Consider the following 25,922-nt stretch of genomic DNA (forward strand, 5'->3'; position numbering starts at 1 on the left):
TTTGAAGGATATCAACATCATGGAGGAAGAGAAAACATTTAGGGTGATATAAAGGACTGTAACTAGGAGTAATGGAAAGAAAATAAGGGGAAAATGGGAGGAAAAAAGGGAATAACAAAAAATGCCCTTATGGTAGATCTATTATGCAAGGGACGTGATAAATTCCGCTAAACTTGACTGAATAAAGACACTGGGGAATGTCCAGGGCTCTAGGAGCAATCACACAGCAGGCAAAAAGGAGAAGCAGCAGCTGAAGTAACTGAACTTTTTACATGTTTAGTTTCTCACAGATATCACACAGAAATATAGGTGACACTGCTTCAGATTGCAGCTATTTCATTTTGTGTGGGATGGGCAGCAGCAATGCAGGTCAATTCACTTGAATAGAGAAGTTGCTGACCTACACAGGAAAAAATATCAGTTTCTACAGAAGTGTTATAAATATTCTCTTTAGAATAAAAACATGAGAAGTTTTAAAGAGATCCTGAAAAGGTCAAACTGCCATCCAAAAATAAAATACAAAAAGTAATGTTCCTTATACAGTAAAAGGAACAAACCACCACCACCTACAGGTCAACAAATAAATACAGCACTACTCACACACAGGAACATTCCCAAAAACAGCCACAGAGCAAAGCAAGGAGGATTCTCCTCTACTAGGCCCTGTTCATACTAACAGTCAAAATGGATTTTGTTTGCAATGCTCAGCTGATTCAGTTACAACAGATGCCATTTGAGCTGTGTCCACACTCCAGCCAACTTGTCTCAGCTGTGGTTAAACCATGTTTGAACACCCACCTCTTTACCATGCTGCCTAATTGTGCTCTCAATCCTACATTAATTTAACACAATGGGACTACTCACAACTGAGTACTTGCTGCATCAAGGCATTAAATACTACAGGGATACATGCCATAGAAAACCCAGAAACAGAAAGAACACGTTAGGACAATGCACTCTGCGATTGCTGCGGGAGAGGTGGACTGTACTAACCAGTAATCCAGGCACAGTGGGAGTGCTCTTGTCCACACTGCAAAAAAATTAAGTGCAGAGCCACTTATAGGAAGACTGGTTATAAGAAAGATGATCCATCTTAGTAGCAAGAGCACTAGAGGCACCATGCTTACTAAACAGGTATTGACCATCAGGACCATCCCTAGACATTGTGGTGCCCTACACAGACTCCCCCTGTGGGGGGAGGGGCTGGACCCAGGCCTCCACAGTGTGAGGGAGGCTGCACCCAAGGTCTGAGGGGGGCAGGAAAAGGCTTGGGGGAAAACCACCCCCCAGAACAAGCTGGCAGAGCGGAGCAGGTTGGGGCTGGGTCGCTCCACTTCCTACTGCCCAGTGATTGCAGGGCGGGCCAAACCCCACACTCACGGGGCAGTGGGAAGTGGAGTGACCCAGCCCGCTCCACTCAGCTCCCCTGACTCCCAGCCTTGGGGGGGCAGGGGGGTACCACCCCCCAGCACTCACCAGCGGCACGGAGCAGACTGGGGCCAGGTCGCTCCACTTTCCGCTGCTCGGTGAGTGCAGGGCAAGCCCGACCCCTGCTGCAGTCCCCTGGGACGTAGATCAGGGGAAGGGGTAGAGTGGGGGTGGGGCTGGGGCGGAGCAGGGGTGGGAAGAGGCAGGGTGGGGGCAGAGCAGGGGCGGGGGCTACGGGGAAGGGGCAGAGTGGGCATGGGAGGGGGCAGGGGCAGCTTTCCTGGCAGGCTTAGCTGGCTGGGGGATTGGCTGGCAGCTGGAGCAGCATGCAGCTGTGTATAGGGTTACCATATTTTGTGCCTCCTAATGGAGGACACTCCCGGGGGCCCTGCCCCCGCCCCAACTCCGCCCCCTCCCCAAGTCTCCGCCCCCTCCCCTGCTTCCCGCGAACATTTAATTCGCGGGAAGCCTGAAGCAGGTAAGGGGGGGGTGTGGGGGGGAGGAGGTGCGGCCCCGGCCGACCACCCCCGGCTCCCAGCCCCGCGGGCCCGGCCCGGCTCCCCGAGCCTGGCCCGGCTCCCCGGGCCCGGCTCCCAGCCCCGCGGGCCCGGCTCCCAGCCCCGCGGGCCCGGCCCGGCTCCCCGGCCCGGCACTGCGACCCTGGCCCGGCCCGGCTCCCGCCCCGGCACCGCGACCCTGGCCCGGCCCGGCTCCCGCCCCGGCACCGCGCGCCCGGCCCGGCTCCCGCCCCGGCACCATGCCCCCGGCCCCGCGACCCCGGCCCTGCACAAAGAGGCCCCGGCCGAGCCTCCTGATTTTCCCGGACATGCCCGGCTTTTGGGGATTTCCCCCCGGACGGGGATTTGAGCCCCCAAAAGCCGGACATGTCCGGGAAAATCCGGACGTATGGTAACCCTAGCTGTGTAGGGCACCAGGAAATTTCGCCCCAAATTTCCTGGTGCCCTACACAGCTGCGTAGTTTGTGTATGGGTAAGGACAGCCCTGTTGACCATGTATGCAGACACCAAGCATGTTTAGAACCAGCCACATTACTGAATGGTTACAATCTTGCTTGTAAAAGTTCAAGAGAGAACAGAGACATAGAGAAGTCTCAGCGTCTGGTGCTGTCTCAGTCAAAGCAAACTACTGTGCACTCCTTCCACAGAGCACTAAGACCAGACAGAAGCCAGATATACACACTCAGTACCCAATTCACTGTTGCCCAGCATTTTGCATAGGCATTTACACAGGTGTGAAGTGGGTTCAAATACCACCAAATCAGAATAGTAGTATTATACACCCACTTTGCAGTCATATAAGCAAATACACAAGGTGCAGGGAAACAATGAATTGAACCCCTACCCCATCCCACTCCTATACTGCATTATCAACAAGCCAATTTACTTATCATACCTTCTTGCTTACTTTTTGCCTTGCAAGATATGATGACTGGGAGGGAAATCCATTTAATTTCGGTTTGTATCGAGTGTCACTTTCAGGCTCAAGTGCTGTAATGTTTGGATTTTAAACATTTAGGCTTGGGAATGTTTGTTTTAAAAATACAACCATTTTGACTGGCCCTTTAATTTGGGGCCAAATTTAATTACGCCTTTTTAACATCAAAACCAATGATGCAAACAAACCACCATATTCAAAAAAGAATAGCGTCTAGAGCAGTGGTTCTCAAACTATTGTACTGGTGACCCCTCTCACACAGCAAGCCTCTGAGTGCAACCCCCCTTATAAATTAAAACACTTTTTATTAATATATTTAACATCATTATAAATGCAAGAGGCAAATCAGGGTTTGGGGTGGAGGCTGACAGCTCGCGACTTCCCATGTAATAACCTCATGACCCCATGAGGGGTCCTAACCCTCAGTTTGAGAACCCCTGGTCTAGAGCAACATATCAAACCCTAAAAAGACAGATGCCAAAAGAAACAAAAAGTTCTCAAACTGAACACCAAAAAAAAGAAAAACACATAACAAGCTAGATGCTATAGACTAACTAATACAGGGAAACTTCACCCTAGCAGACTATCTTGCCCCTGTGATGTTTGTAAATACAAGCAAGCTTCTACCAAATACAAAATCAGTGCTCAAACTGGAAAGCGAAACTAGGAGGTAGAAGACAAACCAGAAAGCCAAGGAGGGACAACTTCATAATCAGTGGTCTTCTACAGAAATAAAGTACAAGCCAGGGCCGGCTCTAGGATTTTTGCCACCCGAAGCAAAAACAATTTTGGCCGCGCCCCCCTCCCTCCATTTTTTTTCTTTCCCCACCCCCGGCCCCACCTCAACTCCGCCCCTTCCCCAAATCCCCAGCCCTGCCTCCTCCCCCCAGGCTCTCAAGCCTAGGAGGGAGGGAGGGGGAGAAGCAGCGCGCGTGCCGCGGCCACTCAGAGTCTCCCCCTCTCTCCCTGGCTCTCAAACCTGGGAAGGAGGGTGAGCAGCGGCACGTGAATCAGCTGTTTCGCACGCCACAGCGGCTCAGAATCTCCCCCTCCCTTCCAGGCTTGAGAGCCTGGGAGGGAGGGCGAGCAGCGGCGCGCAAATCAGCTGTTTCGCGCGCCGCGGCTGCTCGGGATCTCGCCCTCCCTTCCAGGTTTGAGAACCTGGGAGGGAGGGGAGCACCGGTGCGCTAGGCCGGGGCACATTTTTAGGGGCGGCATTCTGGCACCAGCCATGCCGCCCCTAAAAATGTGCCGCCCCAAGCACCAGCTTGTTTTGCTGGTGCCTAGAGCCGGCCCTGGTACAAGAAACACTTCCCCAGGCTACCAGAAATAGCCTGAGAGTCCAACTAAAAACAAAGGAAATAAAACTGGAAAACCTTGGGTAACAGATGGGGACAAGACACAGGGCTGTAACCAGGGCGGGGTAAGCGGGGCAAATGCCCAGAGTGCAAGGCCACAGGGGCAGAAAAATGAGGCAGCGTGGGGGGCAGGGCATGTGGGGTCACATGCCCCACAGATTTCTGTCTTCCATTTAGCACAGAGGTTTTCTGGAGCCAGGGCAGTGGTGAGCAAGCTCCTTGGGGAAGCATTTTATGGCAGTTGGACTCAGCAGGCAGAAGCCAGCTCCAGGGGGCATCACCAGGCGGCACCAGGCTCCTTTGAGGGAGAGGCAAGAGCGTGTCAGGAGCACAGCTAAGAGCTGTGCAACCCACCCTAGAGCTGTGCAACCCACCCTGCCTGGGAGCACCCAGCTGTGCAGAGGTGGCCTGGCTCAGGTAGCAGGGCAGGGCAGGGAAGGCTGCCGGGCAACCAGCGAGGGCCCTGGCTTCCACAGCCTGGAAAACCACGGGCCCGAGTGGCTCCCACCAGCTTCCGATCTGCCAGCTACTGGTGGGGGCCATGCCCCAAGTTTGAAACCCTTGAAATCTGGGGGAGGAGGGAGCACATGACCCCTCTCCCCGATGCATCCCCTGTAGTGCTTGCTTGCCCCAGGCACTAAAATGCCTAGTTACAGTACTGGCAAGACAGACTCGTGGGATGAGCCTCATGCAGAATCAGAAAAAGGCCAAGAACTCGAAGAGAAAACCCAGAGAAGCCACGCTACTCCGGAACCTGCCCTCGACACAGAAGCCAGATGTACTGTAGTATCTTGGCAATGCTGGCCAATTTGCCGTGCCAAGTGAATTGTCAGCCTGATCTCATTTGGGGTGGGGGAGGTCTCAGACTCTCCTCCTCACCCCTGTTGGCATCACTAGGCATAGCAACCAGGTAACTCGGGGGATGGGGGGTGGAAGGCCATAAGTGCTGATGAAACCCCCCTGCTCTGGGTCTAACTGAGCCACAGTAACTCCATCTTGTGAACTTTAACCAGCCTCAATGCTAACCAGCCTAAAAGCAGAATATGTAACAGTCAGCTTTTTTTAGCAGACAGCTGCAGTTTCGCTCACACTAGCAGAAGCAGTAGTGATAAGGAGGGGGAAAGAAGGAGGGGGAAGTCTACTACGTAGAGCTTGCAAGGCCAAAGATAAACATGCGGACGAGAACTTTTCTAACACACCACAATGTAATGCCTGCTGTAACTGCTGTTGGGAAGGGAGGGGTAAAGGGGGAAACAGAACAAAGGCTTGCACACAAACAGCTTGGAATATAAAATGGGAAACTTGCTTGTATTTGCTGCGCTTCTGATTTGAGACATGCTGGTCTCCTGAGTGCCTTCCGAGATCTCGAATAAATTTGGTTTGCTTCTCCACCCTGGTGCGTCTATTGGTGCGACGCACACCGGGCAACGAACCCTGTTGCCCCCTCTGGGCCAGCAATACCCCCTTCCTCTTTTCTGGGACCCAGCAACCAGGGCCGGATTTCCAATTAGGCACAGTGGGCACCAGCATTGTAGGGGCACCTTCCCTCTCTAAAACTGTGTGCACCACCAAGGTCAGCTGGGGGGCAGTGCAGAGGATGCTGTGCCTAGGGGCGCATAAGGTGTAAATCCAGCCCTGCCAGCAACATGTCTTCCTGGGGCCTCTTCAGGGACCTGGGGACCCAGATCACTCGCTTTTGCCTTGCCCTGTCTTCGGGGACGTGGGAAGGGGGTTGGTCACTGGCCCGTCGGCGCTCCGGGGAGGGGGGTTGATCTGTCTCTCCTTGGCCCCTTTGAGGCCCCGGTGTCTCTTTCTCACTGGCCGGGCGTCTAGCTCTCTCCCTCCCCCGGCGCGGGCTGTGCGCGTCCCTCGCTGCCCCAGGTGGGCGTGATGAGCCTCCCGGGGCCGCAGCCTCGCTGGGGCGCGGGTTTCGCGCCCGCTGCAGCGGCCGGCGGGACATTAACGCGGCGCCCCGCGGCCCCAGCACACCCCCGCTGGCTGGCGCGGAGAAGCCCGCCCAGAGGATGGAGGGGGCGGGGGAGCGGGAGCAGGAGCTCCGGGGCTCAGGTAAGCTTAATGGCTCCGGGGGAGGCGCCCGGCAATGGCCCTAATGAGCGCAGCCCCCGCGGGCACTAACAAGCCCATAACCTGCCCCGCTGCGCGCCATCCCCTCGCTCCACATAACGCCCCCTCCTGCACTGCCCTGCAGCGCTCCCTGGGGATACCGCCCAGCCCCCAGGCCGGGGTGCAGCCACTGCTGGGGGGCGGGGGGGTAGAGCAATCCCAGGGGCAGGGCAGAGTTATCCCCAGGGGCTGATCAGGGCTGGGCGGCTGGGAACAAGGGAGGGGACGAGTAATTGCTCATTAGCTGTAGTTCCACCCCTGCAATTGTCAAGGGCCCCAAGGCAGTGGCTGGCTGCAGCTCTCTGCTAAGCATCAGCTCCCAGCTCTGGCTTCCTGGGATCAGCCCCTGGGTGGCAGCGCTTTGGGGGGAGCTGGTGGACCCTGTGCATCACCAGCCAGCATTGGTGCTGCCTGGCCGACCTGGAAGGGTTGCTCATAACAGTGAAGTAAAAGACCCGCAGGGGGGGAAAGAAATGCTGAACAGACATTTTGGGGATGGTTTACAAATTAAGGGCCCAGTTGGGCACTCTGTGAAGTCCACCGGAGCTCTGCCATTGACTTCGAGGGGCACAGTGTCTGGCCTTCACCGGTTACTAAATGCCACTAAACTAAAGCCCAGATCCACAAAGGCATTTAGGCTCTGAACGTCCATTGATTTTAGAACCCTACATACTTTTATAGATCTGGGCCTAAATGTCTCAGTGTGTATTGGCATCTTAAGGCTTGTAGAAATGACTGGCTGGTGGACCTGCAGCAATAAAGGCTTGTGACTGTAAGGCATAAAACATATTACCCTTTCTCTTGGATTTCTAAAGGGACTGTTTTGCCTCTGCCCATGTGCTCCTGACCCCTTTGCTTTCCTTTTTCCTTTCTCAACCTGGTTGGCTAGGTCCCTACAGCCCTGATTCTGGCTGTTTGCCAGCCCTGTCTAAGCTGTGCAGTCAGGTTATTTGACACCTTAGAAAACTCCCATACCTTTATGCTTGTGGGGAGGCGCTGGGAGCACCTGGCAGAAGGTGAAGCAAAAGAACGCAACACTCCTCATCCAAGGATCTTTGGTTAACCAGCTATTTGAAGTTCTATTGCTAGAACAATCCCCTGTCCATCAAAATTTCTTCCAGTTATGGCTCTTCCTCTAGAAGTGGACCAATGCTATGTTCCATCTGGTCTGTCCTAACCATTCCCTGTCTCCCTTCCCTGACAGCAGCAGAAACCAATGGGGACTGTTCAGCTCCCTGGGTACCATAAGGGTCCATCTTTCTCCCAAACCCCTATTGTCAATATGGGTCTCTTGTTTAGATCTACCATCTGTGAAGTACAGGGCTCCAGGCCCTTATAATTTTGGGGGAAAGAGCTGGTGATTACCCTTCTCATGATGCTCCTGGAAGTGAGACCTCTGCAGAAGGCAGAGCTTTCTCAGTGAAACATCTTGCCTCTTCCCATAAGCTTTCCTATGCAGGGACTGCCTTCTCCTAGCATTACGGTGTGTGTTTGCTTTGTAGTGTGTGAGGAGGAGGAGCAAGAACAAGGAGGGGAGGTGTCACCGCTGAGCACTAAGCACTTCATTGAGGATGTGGCGCATGGCCCAGGGAACAGCTTGCTATCTACTTTCCACACCGTGATTGTAAAAGATGAGTCTGGGAGTATCCTTGAAACAGGAGGTGGTGCTGATCCCTTAAAGGAAGAGGAAGAAGATGGAAACTACTGCATGGTGCAGGTGGGAGGGTCACCCAACCTGCACCCACCCGCCCTAGACTGCCAGCCTGGGAGCATCCTGGAAACAAGAGATGGTGCTGACCCTGTAAAGGAGGAAGATGGAGATGGAAACTATTGCATGGTGCATGTGTCTGGGTCACCCACCCCACACCCATCAGCTCTGGACTGCCAGCTCAACTATGCCACAATGTGTGGGTCACTGCCAGCTTTCTTTGGCAACATGAACTCTGTGCCCCAAGTCCCCGAAGCTGAGTTTACCCAGGAGATCCCAGATCAGTCACAGGAAAGAGCTGAGGGGTATTACCCTGATAGCACAGAAAAGGAGACCAAGAAACAAAAAATCAGTGGCAGCAGTGGAATGTGCTCCCCAAAGACATCCAGTGTTGCTCCCGGGGACTTTTACAGCCTGGCACAGCTCCAGGATGTGAATCTGAATCTTGGCCATGCTACCCGCAGATCAGCCCGGTGTGCAGCTGCCAGCACTGCAAGTCGGCAGTCCTACAGGGTGTCATCATTCCAGGAATCTGGAGGGGGTCAGGATGTGGCCAAGGAGAAAAAAATGCCACTAGAGAACCCAGAAGAGCAGGGAGCTCTGCCACCTGTCCGAAAGAAAACACGCACCTTCTACAGTGCAGGTAGGAATTGGAAGATACTGAAAGCCACCTGGCAGATAATGGTATCTGTAGAGTAGGGTACAGTGTTACTGAGGGCATATTGAATAGTATTGGCCTGCAACGAGGAAACACTGGACAGCAGTGGCTGCTAGTGTTTGTACAGTCAGCTCTCCATTGTTAAATGCTCAGGAACATCTCCAATTGAATTAACCTGGAAGGTTGCTAAGTGTATTGGACATACAATATCATTAGCAATGCACTTGGTTCTGGTGTGGAAGAAGATTTTTGTTTAATGTGGTAATATATTTCTATTTTGAAGATGCCTTTTTATACCTTTATTTATTTATCGAGTATTTTGAAAATCAAGTTTCTCTCTCTTCCCCCCCCCCCCCTTGGTTTCTTTCTTTCACTCTCATGTCACACACACTCTCCCGCTCTCTGCTTCATTTTTCTCTTCCTCTTTCTCTCTTTCAACAATGCCTCCTTTCCAGAGCAGCTAGAGGAATTGGAGAGAATGTTCCAGGAAGACCATTATCCTGACAATGAAAAGAGGCGGGAGATCGCTGCTGCTGTTGGTGTAACACCACAGCGCATCATGGTGAGTCCCTCGTGGTTAATGGGCACTGCATCAGAAGAACAAGAGAAAAGGAGAAAGAGAGCCAGGAGGTATGTAGGGAGAGGAGAGGAGTTCATTTGGAAAAGGAGAGAGACTGCCGCTGCCAGTGATGTAAGGGGCAGGAAGGTAACTCACAGGGAGGGACAGTGACACAAGAAAATGGCAAGGGAGCCTCTGTTGACTTCTCCCTCTCTCTTCCTGACCCTTACTGTGAGGGATGCAGATGACAGTGGGCTCCTTGCTCAGCCTTCTTGTCTTTCTCTTGGGGCTGCTTGAAGAGGAATGGGGGTAAATGGGACTTGGGGGTGATCTTCCTGCTGACATGTCTCCCTTTCCTGAGGGCATTCAGGAGGAGACAGGAGGTTGGGGAGGCTTTCTATAGATTTATCTCTCTCTCTCTCTCACTCTCACTCTCTCTCCTGGGATGGGCCATCTGGACACTTGCAGGGGATGAGGTGCAGGGGAGAGGCTTCTTGCTGATTTCTGTTTCTCAGGGTAGACTGTGGGCATGATCTCTGTTGATTTCTGTCTCTGTCCCAAAGGTCTTAAGAAGAAGGGATGCAGATGGTCTCCTCACTGAGTGTTTCTTTCTCTCCATTTATCAGGTCTGGTTTCAGAATCGCAGAGCAAAGTGGCGAAAATTGGAGAAACTGACTGTGAAAGGGAGCAAGAAATGCCCAGCATCAACAACTCTGTCAGTTCCTTCAGGAGCAAGCACTTATGGGTGAGGGACCTGCCCCCTCTCTTTTCTCTTTGTTACCAAGCACTTAAGAGTGAGAGTTCTTACCCTCTCCCCTGCCCCATTTCATTGGAACCAGGAACCTTATGGGTAGCTGCAGCTTCTGCATCATGCCAGCTGGTGAGAGACTTGTGAACCTCTCCCGTTTCAAAACCTGACTTGGATTTGTAATGGAGTTTAATGGATAATGCCCTGAGAGTTTGATTTATTAGCCCGTGAGATAGTCTTCAAAGGAAAGTGGTGGAATCTCCATTGCTTACAATGTGCAGGGAGGAGGGGATGAGATAAAAGAGTGATCTAGTAGATTTTTTCCATCCTCAACTTCTGTGAGTATGTTGGCCAAAGTCCCTCATGCACCTTATTCCCCTCATAGTTTAAGTGCTGCTGGGCCCACAGGGGGATATTTTCCCTCTCTTCCCTCACCCACTCATGTTTTCCTCACAGAAAATGGGGTTCATTGGAGAAATGGAAGTTGGAGTCTTTAGGGGAAAGGGGTTTATGTGTGGGGGCAAAGTGGGAGTATGCAAAGACTTTCCAGGGGGAGGAGGATCCTCGAAGAGAGTGGGTGGAAGGAAAGATCTTTCAGAGGCAGAGGCAGGTAGAAGTTAAGGTCTTGCAGAGTGAGGAGGATAATAGGAATTTGGAGTGAGAGTTTCCTGAGGAAAGAAAGGGAAGGGTTAGAAGAGTGGGTATTTCCAGGTCAGGGCTCATCTCACTCTGCCCTCTGTTCCCTGCTCATATCTTTTACTTCTTCCTCCAGGCCATCTCTCCTGCCTATGCCTCCACTGCCTGACATCATTCATGACCAATCTGCCATGCTCAACATGGATACCACAGTTGGGAACTATCCCAGCATGCTCAGTGGGCATCCTGCGCCGCTCGTCTCCTCATCAGGTGAAAGCCATTCATGGTTGTATCTCAGTAAGAATTTGTGTTTCTGTCTGGCATTGCTTGGTGGTGTTCTTGCTGCCTCCAGGATTCTGATCACAGCCTAAGGAGAGTCACACAGGTCTCCACACCAAGCAGAAACTGTGAAGTGGATTTAACACATTCCTGCACATGCCCTCTAATGGGATTACCCACTATGTTGTGCGGCTTCTCAGCATTGAGAATGGGGTCAATGTCTGAAATCATTACTAATTCCTTACACAGGTCTGACACCTGTAAGGCCAGACATGATCAGCCTCCCTTCCTTTAATCCCAGTTTGCTAGATGCTGGCACCATTAGTGGTGTTTCCCTGACTGATCATGTAGAGTTTGTTCTGGTTGTTTATGCTCCTGTGGCAGGTGTACACCCTACATATAGGTTTAAACTCTAGCTTTTCAGCTACAGCCCAGCCCGCAGTAGAGGAGAGTGTGTGAGGAAGTGAGTCACGTTAACAGCAGCTTTTGTAGCTGAATGTGAGCCAGGCTCCATGCTGAGTGCCCAGGGAGCATAGGCCAGAACAGCTCCTTCTAGACTATTTTACATATTGCTTTCTTGACCAGAATAGGGACAGAGCCACAGTCTTGCCATTGTTCTACCCCATCCATACCTTCATGTCCCCTGGAAAGTTACTACTACTACTGTTGGTCTCAGACTTCACTGGGGCCTGACTTTGTGCAGTCAATGTGCACTGACAGCCCGAGGACCAGAATTTTGCTTGGTCCAGAGGGGCAGAAGTTGGATGAGGGTGAAGGTTCTTATTCAATTTCTGTTACAATAACACTGGAAGTCAATAGGGTGTGCTCTTGGACCAGTTTTCTACCTGAGCTGCAGCTAGTCTTCGGAGAATCATAGAAAGCAGAGAGAAAAGATTTGTTAAATTGAATATTTCATGCCTTCGGAGCCAGTACATCTTATGGAGTCAAGATTTTTCCCTAGGGTACATTTCCCAGTATTTACTTCAGATGACATTTTCACCACTTTTCTAGGGAGAGTAATCCATACTAATAGATCTGATTAGCAAGTGTTTTCCTGATATTTAGCCTAAATTATCCCTTTCATTAATTTCATATGCTTAGTTATAACCCATTGTACCATGCTAAATGCAGTGACACCAATATTAAGGGAATGACTGAGAGATCAACAAAAAATGGGTGCTCTGTGGAAATGGTTTTCTAATGAATTTGGAGCATAACTGAACCCAGACAGCTAAAAAAAGGTAGATTATTAAAGATTAAATAGTATTTATTCAGTACCAAAATATTTGATGATGCATAAGACCTCAATAAAAATGCATTTATAAGTTTACTTAATTTTCATAAACAGGCACATAAGCTAAGAATAAAGTACTAAAATAAAACACATTACCAATACTATAATATAGTACTTCACTTCTGTCATCTAAATCTGTCTGTGACAAGTAGTCCAGAAGCTAAGACTGTTTATGAATAGATTCTGAGTTTTTTAACCAACATGTTTTTAATTATATTAGTTGATTCCAATATTTGCACATTTTGTTGCAGCAGTACAAACATTGTCAAGGCATTTGAATAATCCATTGCTTCTCAGAATGATGCTGTGACACAATTGATGAATCCTGCAATTGGTTAAATAAGCTCAAAGTCCAGGATGTTACAAAAATGGCCATTTGTTGAAAGAAAACAATCAAACATAATATTCAGCTATACCTATAATTGTCTATGGATGAACTACAGGATCCATAGGGGTTTCACAGACACACCATGCTTTCAGGAGAGGAAACCTCCACTATAGTGTCTGAACTGAGCCCAACCATTTCCCCAACCCACCTTCCATCCAACTGTAGCCAAGTTATCTAGCCTTCTTGAGTGCTTTTCCTCTCAGAAATCTGTACACGTGGACACACTCCCTTTCCCAAGTATAGATTTCCCTCAGAAAGTGAAATAGTCACAAAATAACTTAAAATATACAAGGGCCTACCAAAATTCTTCACATTCTGTGTGGGGAAAAAGGAAGGGGGAATTCCTGCCCAATCACTCATTGGTGTTCCATTCTCAGAGATCCTAAAACCAAAGAACAAATACAACTCCCTGCCTGAAACTGAGGGCTCTGGAATTTGCTGTCTACTATCACCATTGCATCTACATTGAGCTGTCATCAAATCAGGCCTTCAGTGACACCTGTGCACGCTCCACTGAAGTCACTGGGCTTACACATGTAATGATTGGAACACAGTAACTGTTTAGTTGCTTTATGTACAAGCTGAAACAGACTCCAGTGTCCTCTCTCTGACCCATGTTAGTCCTGCAGGCTCACAGGAGCAAAAAGCAGTGAAAACCTATTTTTGTCCACTAAAGGCAGCAGATATTACACCCAGGAAACAGATCTGTTCAGGAAGAAGATGCCATTTTTCACAATGACTCTCTTCAGAAAAGAACCACACTTATATATATAAACTGTGCAGTGTTTTTAAATAAAGCATCAACAGGGCTGACTCTTTGGTGAATGAGAATAGAAAACAAGTTGAAAGAAAAATAAATCATCTGCTTTTTACATCAGCATTTTTCTCTAAGAAAACAACTTGCCAACAAAATTGGATCAAGTTAAAACTGTGGAGTCACCACTTGGCGTCATTAGAAGATTTAAAGAAATGGTGGAGGAGATAAATAGAAACTTGAGTAGGATGGAATCCAGAATAACGGAACTGAATGAAAAGATTGAACAAATGAGTGACAAAGTCAATCAATAACAAGGCAAAAGTGATTTCCAAAGTATAGGCTCTGTGAAAACAACACAGAGAAAGAAAATAAACATGTTGTTATCTCAGTAAGTGGCAGGCTCCAGCAAAAGTAACTACCAACTTGAGCCATTAGAGAATCCAATCTGGACATATAATATTTGCCTTTCTGATATGGAGGAAGGGTTAGATACATATATAATTGTGTGCCTAATTATTGTGATTATGTGAGCAAAATAGGTACTTGCTTGTGCAAGTAATAGATCATTGGTGTGTGTGTGTAAATGCCTGACTGTGGCAATTCCATAAGCGAATTAGGCATATGAAATTGCAACACATGGTTTTGCACATGGCCCTAGGCTTCTGGTGGTTTGACTATCAGGCTTTTGCTGTGGTGGCCATCAGAGAAAGAGATTAAAAGTTCAAATCCGCATATTTTCTCCACACCGTATAAATAACATTATGTTTGGAGCCTTTTCCAAGCTGGCTGTGGGTAACACCCTTTCCTCGCAATGTTCTGGAATCTGTTTCTGATAGCACTGATAAGCAGCATGTTGGCCTGTTCAAGGTTGTCAGTAACGTTTGGAGCAAGAATTTCTGTTCCAGAAAACTCTATGTTTAGTAGCATACATTTTGTGTAAGTGAACATTCTGAGCCAGCCGGAGTGATACCAACAGGTATGTTTCCTGTAGCTCAGCCCCAAGAGGCTTGTGCTAGACAGAACTAAGTGCAATAGTGCTTCTGTTTACTATCTCTATCGTTCTATCTTTCTCTTTTTCACTCCCAACATCTTCTCCATCCCCTTGCACTCTTTATCCCACACGTCTGCCTTGCCATGCTCACTGCTCTGATTCCCCCAGCTCTGTCACTCCCTTTGCTTTCTCCATTTGACCTGTGTATGACACAAGCTCTTGCTTTTTCCTTCACAGTCTCTTCCGTAACTGGAGTGGTGACGTGTTGTGAGGCAGGTCAGACAAAGGCACTATCCCAGGGCAGCTTCGGTTCCAGCAGGATGGAGTGCTTCCCCACAATTCCCAGCCCTCCACCCATTCGTAGGGCCAGCCTCCCTCTCAATATGACCTTCAACCCAAACAATCATATTGTTCCGTTGATGCTGGACACTCCCAACAGTGAATGTAGCCCATCCAGTCAGGAAAGCAGCTCCAGGGAAGTCCTCACTTACAGCTTCCAGAGTCAAGGGTATGGGCAATGAGACATTCTTCACGAGAGAGACGGGGAAAGCAAACTTTAGAGGGGTTGGGCGGGAACTGAGAGGGACTGGAGAATGCTAGAGGACAGAGAGCTAGGATTAGGGGTGTTCATGCAAAGGGAAGATGCTAAGAGGAGAGGGAAGGGAAAGGGGATCCAGATGAGATTATCTGTGTGCATGGTGAGAGGGGGGCCTAAGAATAAGGAAAGGGAGATCTCTTAAGAGAATGCAGTTGGGATTAAGATGTGTGTGAGAGAGGGGGGATCTGAAGTGCAGAGAGTGGGAATCCTTCGGGGAGGATACAGTGGGGATTGGAGTGTGCATGGAGAGTGGGTAACTTGAGTATAAAGACGCCATCCCATTGCCTCAACTTCACCTCTGCTGGCATATTTTCATCTTCTCTTGCCTTTGCCCTGTGCCTGGGTGTTGGGGAGCCAGAATAGGTGTCAGTTGGGAGCCAGGGGAGGGTTTAACAATTGTTTTCAGCACATGTTGCTTTAATGTTTCCTCCCCTCCCAACCTGTGAACTGTTTCTCTCCTTGCACTCCACAGTATCAGCTCACCAACCTCATGCAATTACCCTGAACAGCTGGAGCCCACAGCCAACCTAGAGACCCCATATTATCACTACAGTAACCAGCCTGGAACCTACCAGCTGCCCCAGTACCCCCTGCAGCACCAGCTCTCCCAGTTCCACCACCTTCCAGTCCCCCTTGCTGGCAATGTGCTGCCCAGTGTCCGCCTCACACCTACTACACCCAGCGAATCCAATCCAGCTTTCTTCACCTTGGCTGGCAATAGTGGGGTTATGACCTATGGAGCAGCAGGTGCCTCACGAGGGTATTTACAGCACCACATGGGACAGATCCTGTTACAGCAGCCTGCTGGGAGCTCAGGTGAGTATCCCCAAATCTATCGGGATCCCATTCACCCCAACCCTCTGGGGTTACTAATTGGTTTAATGAAGGGCCCAAATGTGTAGCAATTTGACTACAACCATGAAAGGGAAAAGAAGGAAGAGAAACATGTATATAGAAAGTGACACTATAGCTCCCTACCTCCTTAACTGCCGACTCTCTCTTTTTGAATTCACTGAATGATTATTAAGTTTGGTCCAAATATTGTGAGCTCTTGGGACACATATCTTGGAGTGTACTGTACCTTTAAAAAATACAATGTTTGAAATAGATGGCTAGAGATAGATTGGTATCTAGATGCCACAGTGGCATAGAGTTAGGGTAAACACATCAAGGAAAACAGGCTCCTAATCCTGTCAGGACCCTTCTGAAGCCATCTTAAAAGTATGTATATGGTTTGGGGGCACAGGGAATGAGGTGCTTAGAGGTAGAACTGTCTGGTGGATAGCGCATGGAAAAAGGAGTCAGGACTGTTTTTCCCCCTGGCTTTGATACTGACTTGATTTATGACCCTGGTTAAATTACTTCAAGTAATTGTTCTCTGAAATGTAACTATGTACAAATGGCATCTTTGGGCTCCATGTTTAGTTTGTCCCAATTATTTCCATATCGTGATCAGTTTACAAGTAAAACCAGATGTTTCTTTTTCAAATGGCCAACCTTGCAAACTCAGCCTGAGATCTCAGGACTAGGTTGGGTTCTTACCATCCCAGGCATCATCACAAATAATAAAGGTTCTTCAGGCTAAATACTGCCCTTAGTCACATCAGCACAATCCCATTGCCTTCAGTGGGTTTGCACAGTTGTAAACGATGGGAACCTAAGCCCTGACCATGAAAATATTTATACCCATGTTTAACTTTAAGCAAGTGAACAGTCCAATTGAATTCACATGCATAAAGTGAAGTATGTGCATAGGTGTTTGCAGAATTAGGACCATTTCTGTTGATGGTGCACAACAGGGAACAGAAGCCAAACACCGTCTGTCCAAGCTGAGTTGGCTCTGCAGGGCAAACAGGAGTGCGAACAGTAAAAACCTATTTTTGTCACTTAAGTCACTGAATACGTTGGAGGAACAGACCTCTTGGATGAGAGAGTGCCATTTTTACATAGCCACTCTTCAGATTAGAATCACATTTTAATCATTCTGCCCCTCAGTTTTGCCCTCCTGTAAAGTGTGCACTGCATAAGAACACTTATTATGCTGCAAACCACAAAGTTAACCTTTCTCTTATTGCAATACATTGCTATGTATTCCTGTAATGTTGTTTTGCATTGAACACACCTTACTGTGGTCCCAGAAATGCTGCATTTTTAGTTTGGACTCTATCTCTCTTACTCAGTTTTTACAGGTAAATCACTTCGAAATCCTCTGAGGAAAGGTGGTATCTAAGTAAAGTATATTATCCTGCTTTCCTTGTCTCTGTCTGTCCCTTCCAACTTCTCTGCTTTTTTTCCAGGTGGTATCGCTGCCTACCAGGCTGTCCCTTGGAATGAATTCTACATGCAGGGACGTCCATTCTCCAATCAGCTTTGCTCTCGAATGCAGTTTTCCAGTACTGCAGCAGGACATTACTCCACAGAGCAGGTTCCCTACACTCAGAACCCTAGTATAATGCAGCCCACTCCCTGTTTCCTCCAGTTGCCCAAAGGGGCAACATCAGGATCTGTGGTATTTACTGAAAAACAAAGGGCAGTGCCAGCACCAGACCAGACTTCATATCAGAACCACCAATTGCAGATCGCACCAGCTGAAAGAGAGGACCCAGAGAGCAGCAGCAGCATCACCAAGGAGGAGGAAAGTGCTGCTGGTAATTGAAAGGCCCCCTGGGCTTTGCGGTGGGGAAGAGGGGATGAGGTCTCTGGAGGCAAGGGGAAATTACACCTTGTGTGGAATCTGTGATTGTTCCTGTGGCCGGGAATATGGGGCAGCTGCTCCTGGGTGATCTCCTAGATGGAAAGTGATGCGAATTTGGTCTCAGGGTATTTAAAGATCAGTCCTGTGTCTCTATTGGCATCCCCTTCTTGGTATTCTCCTGACTGGGGTTCTGAAATTGGGTCTGTGGAGGAGTGGTGAAGCTTTGTGTCCCACAGACAAGCTTCTCGGATTGGTCTGTTCTCTGAAGATGGTATGTGACTGCAGTTGGGTGAGAGTCCAGATGGGATTCAGAGGAAGATCAGTCTGAGAGAGTGCAAGGGTGAATCCTCTATACGACATCTGTCCTACTGGGGTGGTCTGGGCAGCCACGCTCGGCTGATTACTTCAAAGATGCCTTCCACGAATAGATCCACATTTCCTCTTGGGAGAGCTGGTTAAGAGAACAAGTTTGCAAAACTATTATTTTTTAAATTTTACTGTTTAAACATTTTTAAATTTTAAAAAAGTGAACTGACTTTATAATTGGTCAAAAATGTAGGGGGAAATATCATCAAACATTTTCTTAGGGTTTTTTTGTTTGTTTTTTGTTTTTTTCATGGGGTTAATTTCTAATTTTGAAATGACAAAATTTTGAAATTTTAAAAAGTTTGAAACAGCTCTATCTCTGGGTGACTTTTCCACAGGGTGTTCTGAGATTGGTCTTTCTTATATATTTCTTCTTTCAGATGACAAAGAAGAGAATACAAATTGACTCTGCACTTTGAAAGAAGCAAGGAGTAAAGGATGTTATTATTACTATTGTTATTAAACACTGCACTATGAGAGAAACAGAGGAAAGAAGAATTAATATTATTTACAAAAGAAGTGCTTTTTTGTTTCTTTTGGGTTTTTTGTTGTTGCCATGATTGTTCTCCTGCTGAGGAAAGAAGCAGTGAAGTTTCAATCAATAAAAGCTTCTGGTCTGTGCTTTTTGCAAATCTCCTGACTTTTGAGTTTTACTAAGAAAGATGATCTTGGTTAGACTAAAGAAGGTAACAGGGATTCAGTGGACAGGGGTGGCTGGAAACCAGGATCCATTGGTTACAGATGGCGCAGAAACGAGAGTCCTTTGACTGGAGTAACCAAAGCTTAGGGAGTGATAGAAAGTGAGGAGAGGGCTCCATTGGGTACCCAGAATTCAGAAGATACTGAAGATGCTAGAAGATGACTCTAGAGTGGGTAAGATTCTGGGGATACAGATGGGGTAAGGTGGGTTGCAGACCACATAGGAAGGGAGCCCCAGGGAGAAGCTAGTATAAACAGTGCAGATAGAGGAACTCCATGGTTTAACCCAATTTTCACAGAGTCAACAGAGCAAAAGGGAGGATGAGGAGCCCAGTGCTATCCTTATGGTGTTTATTTATATCAACATTTAAAATTTTTAGAAAAGAAACTAGTGTTGTAACCTGATGCCCCTCCATTCATAATTCATTTAGAACTCTCATGGTGTTAGTTTGATGTGGCTTTGAATGTCTGTTACTAAACCAAACTAATCAGGGTTAGCAATTAAGGATGGGGGAATTTAAATATGCCCATCTCTGCCTGCACACAATCCTTGAGTGTGACCCAGCAGTTCTTGAGGAAGAATAACTGTGATAAAGGGGATACTGGAAGATGATGGGGAAAATCTAAACTGGTAGGTCTTGCCTTTACATCAATATGCTGTCAGGCTCTGGCTCAGTTTAGTCTCTGATAAAACATTCCACAGCCAGGGTCCTATTGCTGTCCTTGCTTTTCCCCTAGAACCTGTGAATCTTGTTCGGGAAATGTCTACCTGCATCATCCCTATGGAGTATAGTGGTTTTAGTGAGTTGCAGATTATTATCTTCTGAGATACCTGGCTAGGGTGGGGCAAAGCACTGTGCAAAATCAGACTAGGGCTTTGAATTCAGTCCTTAAATGGAAAAGGAGACAGTGGAGGTCATGGAGGTCTGATACAATGGGTTCAGTTATGCTTAATAATGAATGGGCAGCTGCATGCTATATGAGTTGTGGTTTCTATTTGAAGTTTTACCTTCAGCTGCAGATGTGTGCTGTAATCTAGCCTGGAGGTGACAAAGATGTGATTCACAGTACTAAGGTCCTTGTGATAAAGGAGTGTGTTATCCTAACAAGCTGAAGATAGCAGAGGAGTGTTCTTTCCCACTGATACAATCTGTGTGTCCAGGAGTAACAAGGAGTTTGACCCTGAAGCTTTATATTAGACTGATTTTTTCAATCAAGGGTGAGGCCCATGTTCTGTAAAGTGGCCTAATATATATGGTGAAAAGGCTGGATTACTATATTGAACCTTGTGGGACTTCACATTGTAACGGCTCTTGGTTAGAACTCTGTGGTCTCTCTGAAAGGAATGTTTGGCCCTTCTTCTATCGCCTATATATCGCTCATTATCTCTTTATGGATGATAGTACTGAAGGCTGCTGGAAGATCAAGCCATGTAATCAGGGATTCTATGTATTTCATGAATCTGCAGCAACAGAATTTACCAGCGTTCTACAGCAGACTCTTATGTATTCATTCTAAAGAGCAAAAATGTCTAGCCTCTCTGAGTGTGAAGAAAAAGAGAACCAAGTATAAACTAATGCAGTGGTCAGCAGACAGCCTAAATCAATAACTCTGGGAGATTGTGAATGATTGCTTTTCTCCATGTAGATGTTAACTCTGAAACCTAGTGATGACAATAACTGAAGTAATCTTTTTAGACCTGTGCTGTTTTTTGGATCCCGGTTGGACTGATGGATAGAGTTGTAGGACTAAGGCCTGCCAGAAAGATAAACAGAACCAACAACAGAAAACCGTGTCCTATCTGCCTCTACTCTAAAGAAAGTTAGTGATTTTGTATGGTAAACGTTTTATTTGTTGTGTTTTGGATGTTATATGTTATTCTGGTATTACAAAGTCCTTGCACACGTAGCCTGTCACTGTGACATTCCTAATGAAACCGTGGTTTAGGGAATTAGACTCAGAAGACTTAATATGTGACCTTTCTCACAAAGTTTTGTCCTTAAATTATGCAAGTCAGTTTCTAGAACAGAAAAAGGTGTTTGTTCAATATTTTGACCAAAATTTAGCTGTCCTCAAAATGATTTGGATGAAAGTCTATTGCATTTATTTTTATGTTCATATCCTAAATTAGCCAAGTTTCACTTGGTTGGGTATTTTCAGATTAAAAAAATTTCCACATACCTAATCACAAATAGGTGTGATGTTTGTGCATCTGGAGGAGAGTGTGTACCCTAAATAGTATGCAGAGGGCTCAATTCATCCCTAGTGCAGCTCCACTGACTTCCTTGGAGTTAAACTAAGGGTGGTCTAGCCTACTATGTATACAATATAACTTCACTGAGATCCTGAAATCCCATCAGTTTCCACTCTAATTCCATTTATCTACCTTCTCCAAGATTTGTTCTAAGACTTCACTAGACTAGAATTCAGTACATAAAATGTGGGGTTAACAGCATAGCACTGAAGTCATTTTCAAATAAAATGGTTTTACCAGCCTGGATTTATTTAATGGCAAATGTTATTGGTTTAAACTCCATGTGTTCTGCTTACAGACTTTCATCTAGGATACAGAAAGTCAAGCTGAATGCTTAGGGCTGGTCTACACGGGGGAAATCGATCCAAGATACGCAACTTCAGCTACGCGAATAGCGTAGCTAAAGTCGAAGTATCTTGGATCGAATTACCTGGGGTCCAGACGGCGCGGGATCGACAGCCGCAGCTCCCCCGTCAACTGCGCTACCACCGCTCGCTCTGGTGGAGTTCCGGAGTCGACGGTGAGCACGTTCGGGGATCGATATATCGTATCTTAACAAGATGCGATATATCGATCCTGGATAAATCGATTGCTACCCGCTGATACGGCGGGTAGTGAAGACGTACCCTCAGATGTGTTCACATCTGTTTAAGATGACAGGAGCATAGTCAGAATCCCTTATCTTACTGAAGGCCTGTGTTTCCTCAGCCAGTATCAGACATAGACAGGAATTGGCCTGCTTCTGTTTGATTAACATATCCTGTACTAAGCATGTTAAATAAAAAGTATTAATAAACAACTTTCCAAATGAGTCATGAGCTGCTTGCTATTTAGAAATGGAGCAAAATGGAAAAAATTTCATTTACAAATCAGGAGCAATTTTTTCCCTCTAATTAATGGAGTGATTCAGTAGGTGAAAAGCCAAATTCTGGGCTTATGTATTTGTTCAGGACTTGTGCACTATTGTAAATGAGAGCAGAAGTTGGTGCAGTATGTATCTCCACTCCCCTCCCCACCGGCATAAAATAAATTACAGAATTTTGTTTTGTCAAATTCCCCATAGCAATGGACTGTTCAATTAAATATTACACTTACATACACCTCTACCTCGATATAACGCGACTCGATATAACACAAATTTGGATATAACACGGTAAAGCAGTGCTCCGGGTGGGCGGGGCTGCGCACTCCGGCGGATCAAAGAAAGTTCAATATAACACGGTTTCACCTATAACGCAGTAAGATTTTTTGGCTCCCGAGGACAGTGTTAAATCGTAGGCATACATGTTCAAATACAACGTTTCTGTGACATACAGTAGAACCCTTAGTTTATGAACTAAGTGGGGATGGAGAAGTTCAGAACTTCATAAAATTGAACATCTCAAAATGACAGTGGGTACTGGGCATAAGTTGCAGTCTGGTGCAGTGTGTCGCTTTCTTCTTGTCCTTCAAACTGCTGCAAAGCAATTTCCACTGCATTGGAACGTGACAGGATGTCGACTTGTTCTTCATCAATGTCACTTTGATTATCTGATTATTTTTTTCTGTTGGGGAAAATGGTTCATACACATGGTCATTCATAAGATTGGTGTTCATAAAATTGAGGTTCTACTGTCTATTATTAATCTTCTTTGTGCACATCCAGTAGCTTAGTTAATAAGTGCATATTATTCCCTCCACACACATCATACTTCATATGCCTTCATCATAGAAAGAACGGAGCAGATAAACTTCTAAGAGTTAACACTTTTGGCTTAGTCAAGAAGAAAACACTGCTTTTCCAGGCTTCTTTAAGTTTCTAGTAAAGTAAATAGCATTAGAAAGGATAAACATTTACCCTCCATAGTAGTTAGATTTCCCATGGTATTTGCTGCGTCTCTCATTCTAAGTATAAGGAGTACCACCAATAGCATGGGAAACTCAGCTATTGCTGGATGGTAAATACTGATTTTTCTTCATATTGCCCACTGTATGTTTTATCTCATCTGGAGGGATTGTTGTGCAGCGTATTCGGGATACCATCAGGCAAACTACTAATGCAAACCCCGATGATCAGGCTACTGAGGCAATTATGAAGGGTATCTTTACCAGCTGTGCCGCCCCTGATATTAAAAGGAAATGCAGAAAAAGGAGGATTTGATGGGCATGACAATGGCACAGATTTTGGAAACTGCAAACAGGGCTTACAGCCTTAGGGAGGGAGAAAAGGAAAAGAGGCAAGTGAAAATGATGGTTGCAGCAGTACAGGCTGGTGGCAGGGGAAGATTTCAGGAAGGGGCCGGGGAATGAGAGGACGTGGGCGTGGGCGCCCTGGCTCACAGGAAAGGCGTCTGGGTCGCAACCAGTGTGTCATATGCCGAAAGGAGGGACATTGGAAAAATGAGTGCCCCGAAAGGGAAGGTACCCCTATGATGGCAGCGGAGGATCAAGAATAGGGGTGTCAGGGGAGACGGACTATCCTGCCCCCGGAACCCCGAGTAAAAATGCGGGTGGGAGATTCAGACATAGACTTCTTAATAGACTCTGGAGCTGCACGAACTGCTGTAAACCAACCCCTTCAGCTGCCTGTGGCAGATTTCCCTCACTGTGGTGGGAGCCACAGGGAAAGGAACTAAGTGCCCAGTATATGCCCCAGCGGAATGTGCTTTGGGAAACAGAACTCTATCTCACAGACTGGTTTACCTCCCCGATTGTCCAACGCCACTATTAGGACAGGATCTGCTTTGTCGCTTAGGTGCCACCCTGCATTTCACTCAAGATGAAATAAGCCTCACCTTACCTCCAGAGAATGCCTGGATAATGACCCTTGCAATTGAGCCCTCAGCCATGCAAGCCCCAGAGTGGAGTCAGTGGGAGAAGCGGGTTTTTCCTCTGGTATGGGCATCAGGGATCCCAGGAAAGGCAGCCCATCATACTCCTATTACTGTTCAGCTCTTGCCAGGAAAAGGTCCAGTGTGAATTAAGCAGTATCTGATCAAAAGGGAAGCCAGAGAGGGATTGCAGGAAACTATAGACCAGTTCCTAAAGTGCGGGGTACTTCGAGAATGCCAGTCAGCTTGGAACACTCCTATCTTGCCTGTACAAAAGCCCAATGGCACATACCGGCTGGTCCAGGACCTGAGGGCAGTTAATGAGCGGGTTAAGACTCTACACCCCCTTGTTCCAAATCCGTATACATTGTTGGCCTCTATAGGGAGGCAGTACACCCATTTTTCAGTCCTGGATTTAAAGGATGCTTTCTTTACGATTCCGGTTGACCCCCAGTCTCAGGAATTTTCTCCTTCGAGTGGGAGGACAAAAGGAGGGTTAGAAAGCAGCTTTGCTGGACAGTGCTGGCTCAGGGATTTAAAAATTCCCCCACCCTTTTCAGCCAGGCCCTGGCTAGAGACTTGGAGGAGTGGGACAACGAGGACAAAGTCCTCCTCCTGCAATATGTGGATGACTTGTTAATTGCTGCTGTGGGTCTAACCTCTTGCCTTAAAGCCACTGTGAGCCTCCTGAACTTTGTTGGACTTCGAGGATATCGAGTAGCACAGAGTAAGGCTCAGATTGCTCCCCCAGTGGATGGAATCTGACAACGGAACACACTTCACATCCCAAGTCATTCAGAAGATATCGGATGCCCTACAGATCCCCTGGAAGCTTCACACGCCATGGCGACCGCAGGCCAGTGGGGTAGTGGAGCGTTCAAATCAGACACTTAAGCGGCACCTCTCAAAGGTTTGCCAAGAGGCTTCCCTTAAGTGGCCTGATGCTTTGCCCCTTGTTCTGCTCCGCATTCGCGCTCTCCCTAAGGGCAGGTTAGGGCTCAGTCCTTTCGAGATTATGTTTGGAAGGGCATGGCCTATGAATGGTACACCGGTTCTGGCAGGGGAGTGGGAAATGGGGTGTGGCTTCTTATCTCAGTACATGTGCTCTCTGTCTGCTGTTCTCTGTTCTCTCCACAGGTATGCCAAAGATTTGCAACCTCTCCCGCTGGATGCCCCGATCCACTCCTTGCAGCCAGGTGATTCCGTACTCGTCCGGACCTGGAAGGACGAGCCTCTCCAAGAGAAGTGGAAGGGACCCCACACCGTCCTGCTGGTCTCCCATACAGCAGCAAAGGTTGAGGGACACAAAAACTGGATTCATCACTCTCGTCTGAAAGCAGTGCCCGCTCCTGAACGGTGGACCGTCCAGCCTGCAGAGAAGACTGCCAGCGACGATTTGGGATTTAAGCTGGTATTCAGACGACAATAGTGTCTGCTGGGAATGCCCTGTGATCTCTTTGGACAGTCACAGCGCACTCCCCGCGAGACCTCTGAGCGTTGGTTGTGTTTATTTTCACAGGACCGGCCTAACCTGGTGGCCTGGTCCCTTTTGTTTTTAATCTGCTTACTATTGATAACTATTATTTTGTGGGTATTTGGGGAATTGTGATTGTTAGGCCCTAGGGTCACCTGCCCAATATGAGTTCAGAATCAGGGTCTGCCACAGTGGTGCTCTTTGCCATAGGGACACTCCTCTTGTTAACTCCCGTTTCCCCCCAGGCACATGCGGGATGGAAAGAAATCCCTACTAACTTAGAGACAAACACATATGAGTCCCTGAAGGTTTGCTTTGCCCAAGAGTTTAACCTCTCCAACTGCTGGGTATGCTCCCAAATCCCGCACCATGCTGCAGGATTACCCTGGAGGGTAGTTCCGCAGAATTGGTCAGATATCTGTTGGGGATGGTTCAGTAGGGGAAAAATGCCTCGGGTACCCCCTTGTCGCAGAACTGTACCATTGAGTCCCAGTAGGCATTAAGGGACGACCCCTGGAAGCCGCAGGCCAACTCAACATATATCCCTTCCCCTATTAGGTTACGGCCAGTGGCCCCTGGGTTGGTGTGCTATCGACAGTTTAAGTCCAGCAATCACACCTGGTTTGCTGGGAATAGCACCTGT

At 47.6% G+C, this 25,922-nt stretch overlaps 1 protein-coding gene across 1 annotated transcript; it reads left to right on the forward strand.

The window, feature by feature from the left end:
• The first annotated feature begins 4,883 nt into the window (after positions 1-4,883).
• NOBOX (NOBOX oogenesis homeobox) lies at positions 4,884-21,794 on the forward strand. Its single transcript, XM_065549557.1, has 10 exons — positions 4,884-5,019; positions 6,123-6,308; positions 7,868-8,716; positions 9,187-9,293; positions 9,917-10,035; positions 10,811-10,944; positions 14,621-14,891; positions 15,454-15,797; positions 17,279-17,629; positions 18,423-21,794. Exons 1-10 carry the CDS (start codon positions 4,884-4,886, stop codon positions 18,446-18,448), a joined length of 2,523 nt encoding a protein of 840 aa, XP_065405629.1. The 3' UTR covers positions 18,449-21,794.
• The last annotated feature ends 4,128 nt before the right edge of the window (positions 21,795-25,922 follow it).

This window comes from Chrysemys picta, chromosome 1 (genome assembly GCF_011386835.1).
Source record: "Chrysemys picta bellii isolate R12L10 chromosome 1, ASM1138683v2, whole genome shotgun sequence".
NCBI lineage: Eukaryota > Metazoa > Chordata > Testudines > Emydidae > Chrysemys > Chrysemys picta.